The sequence below is a fragment of the Dysidea avara genome, chromosome 8, assembly GCF_963678975.1.
Source record: "Dysidea avara chromosome 8, odDysAvar1.4, whole genome shotgun sequence".
In the NCBI taxonomy this organism is placed as follows: Eukaryota; Metazoa; Porifera; class Demospongiae; order Dictyoceratida; family Dysideidae; genus Dysidea; species Dysidea avara.
In genome coordinates, this window is record NC_089279.1 from 2,193,438 (window position 1) to 2,211,338 (window position 17,901).

General features: G+C 38.5%; 3 protein-coding genes across 3 annotated transcripts; 2 read left to right on the top strand and 1 right to left on the bottom strand.

The window, feature by feature from the left end:
• Positions 1–44: 44 nt before the first annotated feature.
• LOC136265255 (peptidase inhibitor 16-like) lies at positions 45–16,418 on the top strand. The gene is made up of 5 exons (XM_066060117.1): positions 45–257; positions 9,514–9,756; positions 13,985–14,094; positions 14,145–14,239; positions 15,974–16,418. The coding sequence occupies exons 1-5, from the start codon at positions 87–89 to the stop codon at positions 16,192–16,194; spliced, it is 840 nt and encodes a 279-aa protein (XP_065916189.1). The 5' UTR covers positions 45–86; the 3' UTR covers positions 16,195–16,418.
• LOC136265238 (uncharacterized) lies at positions 448–2,771 on the top strand. The gene is made up of 3 exons (XM_066060089.1): positions 448–994; positions 1,048–1,174; positions 1,230–2,771. Exons 1-3 carry the CDS (start codon positions 555–557, stop codon positions 2,634–2,636), a joined length of 1,974 nt encoding a protein of 657 aa, XP_065916161.1. The 5' UTR covers positions 448–554; the 3' UTR covers positions 2,637–2,771.
• On the bottom strand, positions 2,673–4,577 carry LOC136265245 (uncharacterized). Its single transcript, XM_066060102.1, has one exon. It carries the CDS (start codon positions 4,526–4,528, stop codon positions 2,744–2,746), a length of 1,785 nt encoding a protein of 594 aa, XP_065916174.1. The 5' UTR covers positions 4,529–4,577; the 3' UTR covers positions 2,673–2,743.
• Positions 16,419–17,901: the final 1,483 nt, after the last annotated feature.

Here is a 17,901-nt window from a genome sequence, read left to right on the forward strand (position 1 = left end):
TTTAATTGCTACACACAGTAGACCACAAACTCCCCCATAATTTATAATAGCTAAGTCCCATCCGCTCCCGTGCATTGTTTTCATTCATGATTCAAACGATGCCTTCTCTCTTCGTCACGGTCGCTCTTTTTTGTCTGCTACTTGCAGTACATTTGAGTGTATCTCAGTTGACCAATGAGCAGCAACAACTCTTGTTGGACCTACACAATCAGGCGAGAGGTGATGTGGCGCCCATAGCTACCAACATGGAAGAAATGGTAAGTAATGTAATTAACTTGATGATACGGAAGGTACGTGTAGCTGTAAATGTTTTGCGTTCATAACTTATGATCAACGAAACCGATTACAACCAAACTTGGTTACAATTAAGCGGCAACGTAGCTACATGCATATTATGCATTTGTCTATAGACGGGTTGCCTAATAGAGGCGTGGCAATAATTACGCAACTGATAAATTACGTATTCGTTTCAGATTGAAGCTGTCCGCCATTTTGTTGGTCAACTCCTGGCGAGTTTTTGCTGTGTTGGGCGATTTTGAGAGAAAATCCAACTGATGAGTCAACAAGCGACGGAGAGTGAATATCAATCTACGCTGGATTATGACGCAAAGAAGAGATATAAAGAAAAGTTGATCCTGAAAAGTGAGCAGATACCAGACCCATATGCTGTACCAGACGAAGAGTGGAGAGACGATGTTACAGAGTGGCCAACAGTATTGTATGGAGACGTCTACAACTACCTCATAGAGTCGAAGGGTCGTTACACACAAGAATCATTAAGGGCATTTAAATCTTTAGAAGCTTACAACTATTTTATTAGTGGACATGTCAGAACTGTCCTTTTTTATGAACCATCTAGGCAGAGTAAGTTCTGTGTTCTAGTGGCTGAAGTAAACCCTAGCCAAAAGTCACCAAGTGAAACTCACAAAGCCTGGATTATTGTTCAAAAAGAGGATGGCCAAGTGATGACAGGTCATTGTACTTGCAAAGCTGGGTAAGCATGCACAAACTGTTATTGCAGCTACTGCTTTTTAAATAACATTTTAGGAGGGGAGAGGTTTGTAGTCATGTGGCTGCAATACTGTTTAAAGTGGAGACAGCATGCCGATTGGGATACAACAATCCAACATGTACTTCCATGCCGTGCCAATGGAATCAATCTTTTGCTACCAACGTAAGTCTCCATGCATGACATACTAAGTTCTTTCATGTGTTGCATATTAATATAGGTTGATCCTGCTTTAGTTGTTGATATCAACTTCATAAAACCTGACCACAACAAGCGAAATGAATCAGTACCTTGTAGTTCAGCAGCAACCAGTCAATCAAGTGGGTTGCAAATCCTTCAACAGCCAGAAGCTGATGTTTGTAGCTTGTATCAGGCACTACAGGTAGTTGTACCTGGTGCTTGTATTTTCACATCAATATCAGAGGAGTCTGAAGTAGATGTCAATAGTACGACAACAGCTGTGACATGTAGACCACAACCAGATGATGCATCTGTTACAATGGCTACAGTTAGTGATAGACAGTGTGACCATGTCAATGATTTATCAAGTGGCACACCAGATGATGGATCTGTTCCAGGTTTGATGGTAAATAGTACAGGTGATGAGGTTGCTGAAGATCAAGCTGAACATGTTGGTAATTCTGGATCAAGCAATGAAGACCTTATGCCAGCACCACTGACTGCATTACATCAAGCAGAGTATGAACAAATGGATGATGAAGAACTGTTAAAAGAAGCAGAAAGGCTATTTTGTGAAATGAGTATTTCTAATATTGAGGCTGATGCAATCAGAGATGCTACCGTTGCTCAACACGATTGTGTTGAATGGACACAGCACCGAAATGGGCGATTAACCGCATCACTATTTCATGATGTATTTGTGAGAAAACCAACAACCAATCCTGAGCCACTTGTAAAGAAGATCATGGGATATGAGCAAAATGATCTCAGTCATATTCCAGCGATAAGATGGGGGGTTCAAAATGAGAGTGTTGCAAGGGTGCAATATGCCAGTATCATGTCTGCAGAACATAACAATTTTACCTGTAATTTGACAGGCCTCTGGATTAACTCACTCTATCCACACTTAGGAGTTAGTCCAGATGGAGTGACGTCTTGTAGCTGTCATGGACAGGGTCTCTTAGAGATAAAATGTCCATACTCCGCCAGAAATGCTGAGTTCCTGACAAGTGAAACGTGCTGTTTTTTGACAGATGCTGGATATTTGAACAAGAAGCATCGCTACTACACGCAAATTCAGGGACAACTCATGATTAGTGGTCTGTTGTTTTGTGACTTGTTTGTGTGGACTCCATCAGTATGTAAAGTTGAACGTATTTACCCTAGTGTGCGGTTTTGGGAGAAATTAGAGAAACAGCTGACCATGTTTTTTGTAACTAATGTACTCCCTGAAATAATGACCCACAAACTGCAACAAAGTGTCGAAAATGACAGTGATAGTGACAAGGAGAATATTTATTGCGTATGTCAGAAAGGAAGTGCAGGTCGCATGATAGCATGTGACAACCAGCAATGCCACTTTAAGTGGTTTCATTATAAATGTGTGGGAATCAAACGTGCTCCAAAAGGCACATGGTTGTGTTCAGCTTGCAAGAAAAGCAAGTGATGTAGTCATGCATAAATAATATGTAACTGAACTGAACTAAGTTATTATTGCAATTAAAATGTGTACTGTGTATGATTCATACAATAACAGAAATGTACAGAAATAAATTAAACAATTAATGGTGGTTGCAAATTACATAGTGCTGCACAAACAAAGACTATTTTATCAATCGTGGCAAAATCAGTTTCATGGTCTCGCTTGATCAGGCTTATTGGCAAAGTTGCATGGAGGATTTTATAATACTTCATTCTTCCAATGGCTCTCTCAACATGAATACGCACATTAGAGAGCTGTCGAGAGAACTCAACTTCCCGCTGTGATAGTTGAGGTTTTCCCTTTGTAAAAGGTGGAATTGCCAATGAAGCTCCAAACATGGCCAGATCATCTACGATATCAAAGCCTCTATCAGCTAATATCAAGTCCCCATAATTCAATCGTCTAAGGAAGCCACTGTTTACAGTAAGGTGACGATCAGACACACGACCTCCCCAACATTTTGAAATAAAAGATACTGCTCCTGTTGGAGTGATAGCAACAAGAAATTTAACAGTGTTGTGGCTCTTGTAGTTTGAATAGGTCTGAGCTCTAGCTGTTAAACATGTAGGGCGCTGGATAAACACTTCAGAACAGTCTATTATGCAAACAGCTTTAGCGTAGCGTGGTTTAAAGCAACTTGGCATGTGCGTGATGATTGCTCCTTTGTCTGGCCAAACAACTAATGGCTGGAGTCCCTGAAACATGACATTAATCCATCTGTGAAATATTTTAGAAACTTTCGTTTCATGTATATCAAATATACTTCCAATGAGTTCATTCGTTAATGCTTGAGAGATTTTCAACAATGTTACTAATAGCTCATCAGCCAAGTTTAGCCCTGAACCAAGACTCTTCTCCTTCGCTGCAAGTGGTGTGAGATGCGTGACGAGCACAGAAAAAACACCATAAGAGGGTAGCCCAGTAAACAAATGAGTTTTTTTGTCATCATTCTGGATCTTCATTGCTATGCTTGATGTTTGGTATTTTTGTCTCATCAATGAAATTTTCTCCTCCTTTGATTTCCGTAATTTTTCTACCACTTCTTCATATTTTGCATCACTCATCTTTGCAGCTTCATTGGCTGACTTTAAACATTCTTCTAAAATGGTGATTTTCTCATTTGCTTTTCTTAAATCCTTTGCTGTGTTACTTAGTACTCTTTCCAGCTTCTCTTTTTCTTCAACAATTTCTAGAAGTTCAACAATGACATCATGTCCTAGAAACTCAACATTATCATTTGGCAATGCAACATCATCGTCTGGAATTTGTAACCCCACATTATCAACTGGCAGCTCAACATCATTGGCTGGCAGCTCAACATCGTTATCTGGAATTTGCAGCCCCACACTACCAGCTGGCAGTTCCACATCATCAGCCAGCAACCCCACATTATCAGCTGGCAGCTCCACATTGTCACTAGGAAGCTCAACATAATAGCTTGGTTCTCCAGTACATAAATTTGCAACATCACCAGGTACCTGCTGTATCTGTGAGTCAGCTTTACGTTTTTTTTCACCTTGTTCTTGGTGTTCAAAGTGGCGGTACTGCGATTGTTTTCTTCTCCTGGCTTGTAATCTTTCATATCTATCCGTATTGCTTTCCTCTAGAATAGCTGAAGTTGATCTAAAAGTAAACCGAGTTGGCACGTAGTCAGGATTGTTAGGGAAACGAGATGGTCTCCCAGAAATGAAATGCAATTGGCACAATCTACTTTGCTCACTAGGCGTCCAGTTTTCCCGTTTAATCGCTCTAACCCAAGCATCTCGTTGTGACTCATCCTCTGGAAACCGGAACAGAGTCATTTTTCCCTTAACAAATCTACTATTGCAGTCCACGGCACAACAAGCAAATGGCATGCTGGCGTTTTGTTGACCAACAAAATGGCGGAGACTTTCGATCACGTAATTTATCAGTTGCGTAATTATTGCCACGCCTCTATTAGGCAACCCGTCTATATGCATACCAAATTATGAGTGATTCGATCTATATAGCCATTTAATACGGAGATACTGTGGCCCAGCTGAGCATCTGGCTGTGTAAAAAAACGCGTATGGGGTAGACTAATTATATAAACTTCGTGAATTTCTGACAGCTTATAGCAACACCACCAATGCAAAAAAAAAAAATGGTCTTACTTTGTTATAAAACATGGCTAGAGAAGCAAATCAATCCGTAACTAAGCTGCAACTATCTTGTAGCACTGCCTAAGGCGGTTTCAAGCTTCAAGGAAATTTCAATGGGCGCTATACACACTATAAGGCCGGCTGTGGGCGTGCGCCTGGTTTACTGAAATTGTTTTCGTAAAAGTGTGTGTGTGTACCTATCTACCTATCTACCCTGCTATCTACCTATGTTTGTCCGTACGCACCCACGTGAGCAAAATCGTTTAATAACGATAAAAGCAGCTTTTACTAAGAAGTAAAAGTGAAATGAAGTCTGTATTAAACTTCTGCACAGGTGAACTTTGCTCTGAGGTGGTTTCTTTTCGGCGGACTGAAATACGGGTGTGGTGACTTTCCTCAGACTACCTTCCCCTTGAGGTTTTCAGGCATTTAGCAACTGAAAAACAACGGTGCAGGCCTCGTACACTGCCAGGAATAGCCTATCGCTTCGAGTTGAAAGGGGGCGTATCCCTTACTTACGCGAACGAAAATGAAGAGCAGCTTTGAGGCTTTGTCGAGAGAATTTGTGGGAAAAAATACGTTAGTCACACTATAAAACAGTTTAGAAGATAGTTTTGTGCGTAATATGTTGGTTAAAGCGGTTTATTTAACAAACGCTTCCTTAGCAGTGCATAGCAACGTAATTGAACGAATTACGAATATTTCATGAATTACGAAATACGAGAAATAGCTAATTATATTATTGCACAACCCAAACTACCCTATTGTAAAGTAGTAATACATAGTTGGTTAATTCATAGTAGTATATACTGTCTATAGTTATTCCAGATGAGTTAGCTAGCTGCATGGCGCCTGGTTTTTAGAAGTAGCACAACATCAACTTGTTTCCATTGCTTTACAGATACACATATGGAAAATACTCAATCAAGCTGAGTTGGTGTGATAACTAGAGTAGCTAGCTAGAAACTACCACTTTGATACAACTAGGTAGTGTATCTTCAACACAAATATCATTACCAACTATTTAATACTTAAAAATGAAAGACTGCTCTATTAGAGAGTTTTAAAATTGTTTTGTCATAAATCATAAATAGTTGTACTGAAAGCTAATTGATGTGTGCAGACAGCTTTATTGATCAATCAGTAGCTTATCTAACTAATGAAATCCATACAAGTGCAAATTATATTCATATGGTTATAGGTGTCATTTAGTCTGGACTATGTCCCACTATTATCTTAAACAAGATTCATAGTTGCAATGAATTCATTAGCCCATATGGTACTGCTAATAATACTCTAAACGTCAAAGCCTACAATTATTCTTTGAAGGATTGCTGTGCGCTGTAACAAAAATAAATCTAAAAATGGGTGACTGCTTTATTAGAGTAACTCAAAATAATTGTGCTCATAGCAGTAGCAGTTATACACTTACAATAACTTTTTTTGCTTTGACGTATTGAGTGGTTAGATGGCTGTTTATCTAGCTAATGAAATCCCTACAATTGTAAACTATATTCACACCGCTACTGGCGACACGTTTGACTTCTATAATGTGATTCATTATTAAGGGAAGTTTATTAGTCCCTATGATGTATATAGCACTGTACTAAGTGTTCCTGCTTAAAAGTAGTCTTGAAATACTCTGTATAGTACCAAAATCCATAATGACTGTATTCACTGACTCTAATAGAGCATTCACCAAATTCGCAAAATTGTTATGTTATGTTAAACTATTTCATTTAGTTACGACTCATCAAAGTTGAGTTTTTCAAGCAACATCGCGTTACACTACTTTAATCAAACTGAGCTATATCGTAAAAAACCAAAGTACTGTAGTGATATATTTGGACCCCCCCGGTTCACTTTTCTTGAAATATTTGGACCCCTAGGCTCAGTCTGAAATATTTTATCCCCCCCTTCTAGAAAAGCTGCCAGCATCACGCACTACATTTAAAATGGGGGTCTAAATATTTCAACTGAAATAATCGATCCCCACCCCCTGAATAGCTACAACCACGAACAGAAAAAGGAAAAAAAAAGATGCCGTGAGATTTACAACACAGACTACATTTTAGTATAATGGGAACTTCGTGCCTTTACTATGTAGCTACTAGCTAATTGGATGGCAGTGCACGTGGTTAACAACAATGCAGCACTAAAACTGCTTGTTGTCCAATTTAGCTATAGTCTTGTTGGTGGGGTTAAGGACACAGCTGGAGCATGGTGTCACTCTAAATGCCTGAGTAGAGATTTCATTCAGATAGTGTTGGCCAACATTAAGTAACAATCTTAGCAAACATTGATAAGATACAGTAGACAGTTTATTCATGTCAGCATCTGCAAGCGTGAAATAACACCTATAAAGAAACTATTGAACTAATTAATTGAGGTTTATGGATTTTCAGACACAGTTGAGTTTGCTATATATTGCCTTTGTGTTTTGGTGAATTACAAAGTAGTCTAGCTTTTGATCAGTCTTTCATGACGAGGAAGCATCTGTGTAACTGCTAAGAAAATTCGAAGATGACAATGTTTCCAAGAAATTTCCTACAAGAAGTTGCATATGACATTGCACCAATCCTTACTGTTATCTTTCAAGCATCATTAGACCAAGGTGTTATACCAATTAGCATTTGGAAAACAATAGGGCACTTGTGTTATGAGACATTACTGCAGTATCATTACAATTTTCTAGTTGTTTCAATGCTACTATATACTGCAGCAGCTTTTGAACGCAAGGTAAGAAATTATTGCTAGTTAAAACATAGTACTGATTATCATGCATGGTTAAAATTTGAATTGTGGGGTAAAAAGCGATGTGGGTGGGGATGAGAAACAAGTTTAGCTGGCCTAATTGTAGGCTTTTCTTTTCCCATTTACTGCATCCATGTAGTAAACATATTTTGTGAATGTATTAGGCAGTCATGAAAAATATTTATTCTCATGAATAGCTTTTTTGCTACTTACAAAAATGTGTACCAACTTGAATTAATTCACGTGCTATTGTAGCGAGAAGCCAAAGCAGATTCTCAATGTGATGTTTTGTGTGAATTACATCAGTGATACATTCATGACTTTGAAATTATACATGATGTGACATATGTGTAAGTCTGTTGCATTGCTATCGTATCTTTGCTCACTATAATTGACTCAGCATAAGGTACTGCACTGTGGTCTGTGACGAGTGTTTTGGTGCATGTGTGTGATATGCCAACTTGGTACTTTGGATGGCAGCAACTTTTCTTCACTATGTAACTTAACTGCACCTCCAACCAGTCATCCTTTTCAGACTCTTCCTCAACTGATTCTTCCTATCCTATAGTTCTTCCTCATACAGTGGAACCTCTCTTAACAAACTCCCCAAATTAAGGACACAATAGAAAAAACCTCCATAATAAGGACCAATTTGTTTGTCCCAACAGGTCTGGTTAACTCAAATGACAACAAATTGTGGATTAGATGCTACATGTATGTACTCAACTGCTTCTTTGATCCATGTTGCACCAAGCTCCTTCATGACTGGCACTGACAGATCTACTGTGCGTTTGCCATGTCTTGTCCTTTCAACTGCTTAGAAATTCACTGCTATGTGCGTATGGTAGCAGCAAAGGGCTTGACATTGACATTATGGCACTGTGGCTCAGGACATGTACGTAAATATCACTGGGCTTCATTGTATGGAGCAAAAAGTTACTGCAGCTGAACCTTCATTGTTCTCTTCATCAAGCAAAAACTTTCTGCCTCTTTTCTTTCCTTCAAAGATTGGATTCCTCCACCTCTAAATATCTCATGCCTCATCCACTGTTGACTTTAACTCATTGTATAGCTTGCATGAAAAACTTATGCTGCAGCTGTAACACCACAAAGAGAAACATACTTTCCATTTTTGAACAGATCTACTTGCATATTACACCTGTGGCAAAAACTTGAAGATTGGTATGTGTAAGCAGCAGAAACATCATCTCAGAGCCAATTGACAACAGCCAACTTTGCTGAGGTGAAACAACAGTTGCAGCTCTGGAGACTGTTGAAATGGAAGAAATGTGGCCAGAATTGATAATAAACTGGGATCAGACTGGCATCCAAGTCATTCTGTCTTCATAGCTAGTGAAGATGTAAGATAATTGGTACAACAGACAAATGCCAAATAACTGCTTCTACAGATGCAGATTATTTTAATGATACTGAGGACATATTTGTCACCCTACAACTACTGAAAATCATGCGTTGTGGTGACTAACTCCTTGTGACTCAAATCGTCTAGCTATGTTAGCTATATTTTATATAAATTGTGTTAACTGCTGACATAGAACTGCTAGCTACATGTTTAACTTTTACTGCACAGAATAAATCACTGGTTAAATATTTTCAGTCATGACTTGGGTAAATATATATTTTCAGTCATGACTTGGGTAAATATTTTCAGTCATGACTTGGGTAAATATATATTTTCAGTCATGAGTTGTGAAAATATATATTTTACAACTAAATTTTCACTCCTGCACAATTTACCTATAATATTATATGCAGTACAATTTTGTTGACCTGATCACTATGTTGATGTGAACTATACCATCAGGTTTGACATTTGAAATTGTCCCAAGGGGTGTAGTTTAGGTAGAGATAATAGTCAAAGTTAATTCCACAGACATTACTATAGATAGATATTGCTGTACTTAAACTAAATGTTGAACTTTACATTCCTTCCTTGTACATAGCAATGGAACAGTGAACTGGCTGGAGTTGCTCAGACTTACTCAGCACTTTGTGTTTTTGAGCATAACCCTGACAGAGCCAGCCAAGCTCCGTCATTTAGTAGTGTTGGTGAAAACTTGGCAATATCGTCTGGTCGTGGTGAAGATTATCAATTCCTGTTCCAACTATGGCATGATGAACGTCACAACTACACCTACAATACTAGATCATGTGATTCCGATGCAGTGTGTGGTCATTATACACAGGTGGGTAATATATACATACATTACTTTATTGAACACAGTACATCATGTGATAATCATGTGTATACTAAACTATATCTTGTTTGCAAATGTTGTGATAAGGTGGCCAGACATGCTAAACTCAAATTCATTACAAAATGTTGCCAAAACAAATCAAACGTGATGTACTTCATTAGCTTGAAGTCATTCAATGTATTTATTCAGGATTCATGCAGTTGTTGCAATTGTTTCTTGTAACCACTAGTGATTTCAGTAAACCATATAATAGAACCTTCCTATCATACTAGTTAGTTACGTGCACAGTCTGAGTCAAATATGTTCAAAAATTATCCCAAACTGCTTTCAGGAATTTCCCAAAGTTTTCACCTATTATGCTCTTCAGTGTTCCCATTATGCTTGCATTATGCTCCTAGGTTAGCAACATTTCTTACAATTATATTGGAACACTTTAATCAGTGAATGTTCTATTAGAGTGTTTCACTACAAAGTGACTGTTCTATTAGAGTATTGATCTAAGGAGCATGTACAATGCATTTGAGTGCTCTATTGTAGTTTCTATGACTGCTTTATTTGATCTATATTCATGGAATTAAGCTCCATAGTTTGAAATATCCACCTAATACGCTAGCATAGCACTCCAGCCTATTGTGCTTTTTATTATGCTGGCATACTTGATGCAGGCCTATGCACAGTACATTACAGTATCCCATAGCGCATTTTATCTATTTATTATTTGACAGTGACCAGGGGAGAATGTCACATTATCAACAGTACATACCAGTGAATTTTTATTGTGGGGAACATGTTATTCCCCACTTTACAGCAGGGGCGTATCTAGCCCAAACATGATGCCTGGGCAAGCCCATTTACCTGTATACCTAGTCCAGTGAACAACCTGTGTGGATTCATAGGTGCATTCATCAAATTGTTTTCATGTGCATGGCATGGCTAGCTACAGTTATTAACTCATATCTGTATGCATATAGAATATCAGTCTACAACCACTTCATACTGGTCTCTAGCTACGATGCATGTATCGATTGTGGGACTGCAGCATCACGTGCCACACAAAGTGATACTTCCTACTCATAATGAACAATACTACTGAACCGAGATTTTTTGCACTCAGGCGGCTTGCTCGTACTTGTGCGGATCACAAAACTGTCATGACACCAGTTCATCTACTCAGTGGGGACATCCATTCCCTGTAAGGCCATTCCAAGTTGTTATCCGGCTTCTGGTCCTAGCTACATCCAAATAAGGATGTGGGCATGCGGATTTAACCCTTATACCATTTTTTACTCAAGCTATCTTCCTTGGATAAAAGTGTAAAAACTGTGATCGCACACTGCTTCTAACTGAAGAATTAGGCATTATTTTAACTATTTGGTTGGTAGGCATTCACATACATTGCCAAACTAGGTTACTAACTGAGACATTACAACTTGTCACACCCCTGCATGGGGCTGGAGCTGTAGCAAAGATGGGTTGATTTAATATACCAACAACACAATTCTATAGTGTAGATTGACTTGGCAGCCAGTTTATTTACACAAAATATTTCATCCACAGCTGTTAGCTATATTTTCTCTGATGGAAGGTGGTGGGACATGTCATTGATATTGTGCAAAATAAACAAACCGTATAGCTAGCTAACTATCCTATACACACTAAAAATTTATGTTCATTAGCTAGCTGTAGCTTTATCTATCAAGATGATTGTATAGCATCGTAGCTACATTAAGAAAAGAGTGTTTTAGGGTACAGGGTTGCCTCTCGATAGACAACCCGCTTGTTTACACATGCAATAATGCTACACATGCATATCACTAATAATGGTAAAATCTTGTAATTTTGCAAATAGGATGCGGGAGGTGGACCAGAAACTGGATTAACACTTGGGATGGCCTAACCACTCACCAACTCTACCACATTCTGCTGAGTGGTCCTACAAAGTATTGTCAGCTGTTCACTCGTGTTATTCCCTTGATATTCCTTCGTTGTAGTTGTATCACAGTAAATTTGGGCACTGATTATCTGATTATTCAGCATCAGACCTCTACCTACTGAAATCAAGTAGCCAAACAGGTATCGTCTTGAGTATTTTCCACTTCGTGTGGTCTATATACAGGCAAACTCCAAACTATCACAACTTCTACAATTTCAATATCACAACTTCTACATCTCCGTTTTTCAGATTTAAATATAGTAACTCGTAACCTATGGGGCTATTATTAGAAGTCAGACTGTTTCTTAAACCCGTAGCGCTTATTTTCCGTGCAAGAATTTGCTGCAAGCTTTCCCTATAATTGATGGTGCCCTAGGTGATAGAATCATAATTTAAAAATTGTGAACAGTGTATTTTCATGTGTGGTTACTGCGCCAGAAGAATTTCTGATGCCCGGGCAAGGTGAGCTGATGCCTGGGTAATGCCCGTGTATGCCCAGGTGTAGATACGTCACTGCTTGCCAGCTATAGTCATAATGTATTTTAATGGTGTAAATTTGACTGTCATTAAATTTTTGTAGTCATGCCTACATAGGTATGCGTGTAGTATGTAGTGTTTCATTAGGGGTTGATGAAACATGAGAAGTCATGATGTTTAAATACTGGTGATAATCCTGGATCCCAGGATGTGGGTTCTCAGACACTTTCCTAGACTACAAGCTGTCTATGGATCAAGTCACCACCTGGTCTGGGACATTTAATAGAGTTTTAGTAACATGTTTGTGACTCCCTGCTACACAAGCTTTCAGTAGTCTTCTTTGTAGGAATAGTGACTAAATGTGTGTGTGTGTGTGTGTGTGTGTGTGTGTTAGTGTTAGTGTGTGTGTGTGTGTGTGTGTGTGTGTGTGTGTGTGTGTGTGTGTGTGTGTGTGTGTGTGTGTGCGTGCGTGTGTGTGTGGTAGCATAGCGGTTTGATGCCCAATTTGTTGTTGTTGTTTCCTTGAGCAAGAAACTTTACTCACATTGCTCCAGTCTACCCAGCAGTATATTGGAGACCTGGTGGCCTGGTGTCATCTGGGGAAGCAGCCCAATCAGTTGTAACATCAATGGGTACCTGGTGCTTGCTGGGGAAGCAAATTCCCAACTGTGTTTGTCTCGCTTAGCGGTGTTGGGTCATTGAGGAACTTCGGGTTCCACAAACACATCCGTAAGAGCTGGACAATCCTCTTGCTGGTTACTAGCTCTGCCCCAGGAAGATTTGCCTGCACAAGGCTTAATGCCAAGTGCATGGTGCACAGGCACCCCAGTACTGGTTTGCTGGGTGGCAATAGCTGTGTTTTGCCTGACTGTCATTGGCTTTTTAAAACTTTGTGTATGTGTGTGTGTGTGTATGTGTAGCGTAGTGTGTCTAGATGTGTGATGTGTACTCCTGTATCACATTCAGAAACCAATATAATATAAAATGTCTACCATAACAATTAAAATTCAAACAGAAAGCTTCACACCAAGATGAAGTGCCTTTAATATAGGAGTACATGCTTACTGTATGTGTATAGTGTGGCTTTCCTTAAATGTGCTAGAGTAGAATAGTGTACTAACACTATTAATGATAGTAACTACTGTGGGCTGTGAAGTTAGTAGAAGTTACAAGTGTAATTGTATCAAACTAGACAATAGAAAGGGAAAGAGGAAAGGCTTGGTCAACTACTCTAATAGAACATTCCAAAGATCTCATTAAAGCTCTCCAACAATTTAAATAAACACAGACTAGTGTGTAGCTGACATTAAATCTCTTCTTGATCTCTGCACAGTTACCTCACCATTGTGTCTAACAATTTGCCATATTCCATCATGTGAACCAATGCAAAAGTTACAATTCTTATTGGTGCTTTGAAAAACCATTTCTGCTTTTGGCTAAATTGTGTATCTAGCCAGTAGATACTTTTAGTTTATAATCATATCAACTATCAGTCAAGGTGCTTCCATTTGCAACAAAAATATTAACTTCAGTCAAATTTTAAGCTTCTGTATATCAGTTAACAAAGTTAGCTATACAGGACCCGTTGCTTTCAGGTGTACTATTCAAGCAGGCTCCACACATAATATATTAATGTTCCTAAAGTATATAGAATTGCTGGACAAGAAAGATGTGGCTACTTAATACAGTACATCTTTGCTGAGGATTATCTGAAATCCTACATCTGCACCTGACAATGATGGGTAGCTAGCTACCTTGTTTGTACTTGAAACAGTATGTGATATTAATGAAATATTGTAATAATAGGTTGTGTGGGCAAGGTCTAATCAACTTGGTTGTGGAGCAACTGTATGTGCTACAGTAGAAGGATTCTCTGGTACTAATGCTGTTAATCTTGTGTGTAACTATGGACCAGCGTAAGTGATGTATTTGTTATGACCATCTTGTCACTGTATTTATTTGATAGTGGAAACTTTATAGGACAATTTCCTTACATGACTGGAGCTTCATCATGTTCAGATTGTCCTGATGACAAACGATCATGTATCAATAATCTCTGTAGTGAGTGACATAGTTATAACCACACATTAGACTCACATTTGATGTATTGTACTTTGCATGGGAGGGATTAAAGTGCCAATGTGGCTTATATCATGTATGGCCAATTATTGTATATACCATATCTGCCCATCTATGTGAATAATTAGGCAGGTACGATGCACTTGGGCAACACTTATGTACCAGTATGTATGTAAGGACTATTATGACAACAACCTCAGCATGATCAATTAAATGCTATCTTACAAGTTTTTCTGCAACTATAATTAAATTACATGTTAACATTAATGATAGTCTGATCAGTGATCACCGAAATTTGAAGTGATTTAGGTACTCTAGCTTAACACTCTGAACACGAAGTATAATGTAACACTTAAATCACCGACTATCCAATTGTGTGCAAAAAAATGCAGCACTTACAATCGGAGGGTGTAGTAGCAATCAGCTTCCTCATGCTGTATTGGTCTCTCAACACACTTCTCATGCTGTATTGGTCTCTCAACACACTTCCTCATGCTGTATTGGTCTCTCAACACACTTCCCATGCTGTATTGGTCTCTCAACACACTTCCCATGTTGTATTGGTCTCTCAACACACTTCCCATGCTGTATTGGTCTCTCAACACACTTCCCATGCTGTATTGGTCTCTCAACACACTTCCTCATGCTGTATTGGTCTCTCAACACACTTCCCATGCTGTATTGGTCTCTCAACACACTTCCCATGTTGTATTGGTCTCTCAACACACTTCCCATGTTGTATTGGTCTCTCAACACACTTCCCATGCTGTATTGGTCTCTCAACACACTTCCCATGTTGTATTGGTCTCTCAACACACTTCCCATGTTGTATTGGTCTCTCAACACACTTCCCATGTTGTATTGGTCTCTCAACACACTTCCCATGCTGTATTGGTCTCTCAACACACTTCCCATGTTGTATTGGTCTCTCAACACACTTCCCATGCTGTATTGGTCTCTCAACACACTTCCCATGTTGTATTGGTCTCTCAACACACTTCCCATGCTGTATTGGTCTCTCAACACACTTCCCATGTTGTATTGGTCTCTCAACACACTTCCCATGCTGTATTGGTCTCTCAACACACTTCCCATGTTGTATTGGTCTCTCAACACACTTCCCATGTTGTATTGGTCTCTCAACACACTTCCCATGTTGTATTGGTCTCTCAACACACTTCCCATGCTGTATTGGTCTCTCAACACACTTCCCATGTTGTATTGGTCTCTCAACACACTTCCCATGCTGTATTGGTCTCTCAACACACTTCCCATGTTGTATTGGTCTCTCAACACACTTCCCATGCTGTATTGGTCTCTCAACACACTTCCCATGTTGTATTGGTCTCTCAACACACTTCCCATGCTGTATTGGTCTCTCAACACACTTCTCATGCTGTATTGGTCTCTCAACTATTGAAATTTTAAACATTTGCTAATTAAAATTTCAATAGTTTTTACCACAGAAGAATTGTATTATACTTGAAAATGCATGGTGTTATCACATGGTGTTATCACATACAAGTGCATGTGAAATTTATTGTATACGTAATTAAAAATGAAGTATGGTTCCAGCAATATTTCATGGGGTTTTCCCACATAGCTGTGTTGTAATAGCTACATGTCTTTCATGCATTATCTAAAAAATTTCACTACTTTTTATCATGGTAGAGGTACATATACAGCTGAAATTTACTGCATACACATTTTATACAGGCAATACCACTATTGTTGCTCCTACCACTAGTTCTGCTGTTGCCATGACTACTAGCTCTGTTGATGCCATGGCTACTATTTCTATTACTATTACCCCAGTGACCACCAATATAGCTACCCCTACACCAGGACGAGGAGATATGGATGGATCAAGTTGTACAATTTATCAGTCGATGTTACTGGTACTCTCACTTGCTGTTTTAAGTGTGGCTGTATTCTAAACATGACTATAATAGTTCTGTGTTTTACTGTGTTGCAAATAATTATATGATTTTAGCTTTAATTTGTCATTATAATATCCTATACTGGAAAGCCTGTTAGGTAATAAAAACTGTCATGTTGAATAACTAGCTCCCCTTCCTGTTGGTATTATTATGTGTCTGTACCTGATTGGATAAGTATATGCATTTTGTTAATACATTTTAATCTACGTATGTCAAATTTCTCCTTTCACATTGGTTTTTGATAATTTTTTTATGGTTTGTTGAGCTACAAAAGATAAGTACAAACACCATAATAAATGACACATAAGACTAGACAATGTAGCTAGGTAACTACATGTATAACTACACACAAATTATAGACACAAAATCTGTGTGATTGACTGGGACTGCTAGAGAAGGAGTGTGAGAAATCAATCCCAGAAAAACCAGCACATAATTAGAGACAGAATCTCAGTGCTATAATTATGCTGCATGACATTGGATGTAGACTAGCTATACATTTGAAGAGAGGGATCAGGAGTTTCTGCAAGAGCCAATAAGATCTCAATCGCAGAAACTGGTGAAGTAGGTTGTCCGTTAACTGTTATAAAGAGGTATTCGTTGTACAGAAGTTACTAATATGTGGCCAAATTTTTGAAAATCACCCTTATGGGTGCATTCAGCTGATCAAATATTTAGTTCTGAAACACAACATTGTAAGTTAAATTCCTACCCATTTAAGGGTAGAATAAACCATAAATACACTGAATTACAAGAAAAATACTTGAAAAGTGATTTTTGGTATTAACAGCACTTTGCTTAGGCTAGTTTCAAAAATTCAAATTGTTTCAGACGCAACCATAAGGGTGATTCTCCAAAATTCGGTCACATATGGATATCTAGGAAGTAAAATAAGACCAAGTAGCTACTTACAGCTGCTTTCAGAATTTGATTGTTTGTGATAACTATTACAAGGCAGTGAAAATTAGTGTGCTAGGCCACTATCAGCCTAGCCACATTCAGAATTTCAAAAAGTTTTTCTGACTTCATTCAGCTGTCTGTCACCACCAAATATTTCATTCGACAGACTCTTGATGATGCAGCTAATATACATGCACATTCTGCTCACAAAATATTTCTTAGCCTGTGAGTGGATCCTTCAATAGTTTATTTGATGTTTCTACTTTTGTAGTTCATACATTTTTTCTTAGTTTATGTTTTTTCTTAACCTTGCCGTGCCCACACAAATCTTCTTATGGAATCTAGTTGTGGTCGCATGTCTCATCTCAAATATTGTAATGTCAGTATGATGGTTCTCTCTCTCTTGAACATTGAGAGTATGGTAGAGAGACTCATGAAAAGTTCTGCTTGTAGATCTGGTAGAGGTTAGCAGTCATTCCAGATGTTTGAACTGGGCCTAGTGGCTTAATATAGTCTCATGGCCTGGATCACACTTCTTTCAGGAACTATAGAGCATGCATGGTGATGTGGTGGGGGATCAACTGTATCACTGTTCAATCAGCATATTAGTATAGCGGCACAACCAAAAAATTGTGCACTTTTTCATAAAACCATGAAACTTTCTACATAAATAGTAGTCCTCGATACATGTATTTTTAGATATAGTGCCATTGTTGATTTGACCTTTGGTGACCTTTACTGTCATTTTGTACAGAAAATTGATCATTTTTGTCTTTAACTCCCTGAGGCAGTAATTAACTTGTT

Bases quoted from the DNA above. Each gene is read 5' to 3' on its own strand.
- LOC136265245 (XM_066060102.1), bottom strand. From the start codon at position 4,528: ATGCCATTTGCTTGTTGTGCCGTGGACTGCAATAGTAGATTTGTTAAG.
- LOC136265238 (XM_066060089.1), top strand. From the start codon at position 555: ATGAGTCAACAAGCGACGGAGAGTGAATATCAATCTACGCTGGATTAT. The intron at 995-1,047 runs GTAAGCATGCAC...ATAACATTTTAG, and splicing joins CATTGTACTTGCAAAGCTGG to GAGGGGAGAGGTTTGTAGTC. The intron at 1,175-1,229 runs GTAAGTCTCCAT...ATATTAATATAG, and splicing joins ATCAATCTTTTGCTACCAAC to GTTGATCCTGCTTTAGTTGT.
- LOC136265255 (XM_066060117.1), top strand. From the start codon at position 87: ATGATTCAAACGATGCCTTCTCTCTTCGTCACGGTCGCTCTTTTTTGT. The intron at 258-9,513 runs GTAAGTAATGTA...CCTTGTACATAG, and splicing joins CTACCAACATGGAAGAAATG to CAATGGAACAGTGAACTGGC. The intron at 14,095-14,144 runs GTAAGTGATGTA...TTTATTTGATAG, and splicing joins GTGTGTAACTATGGACCAGC to TGGAAACTTTATAGGACAAT.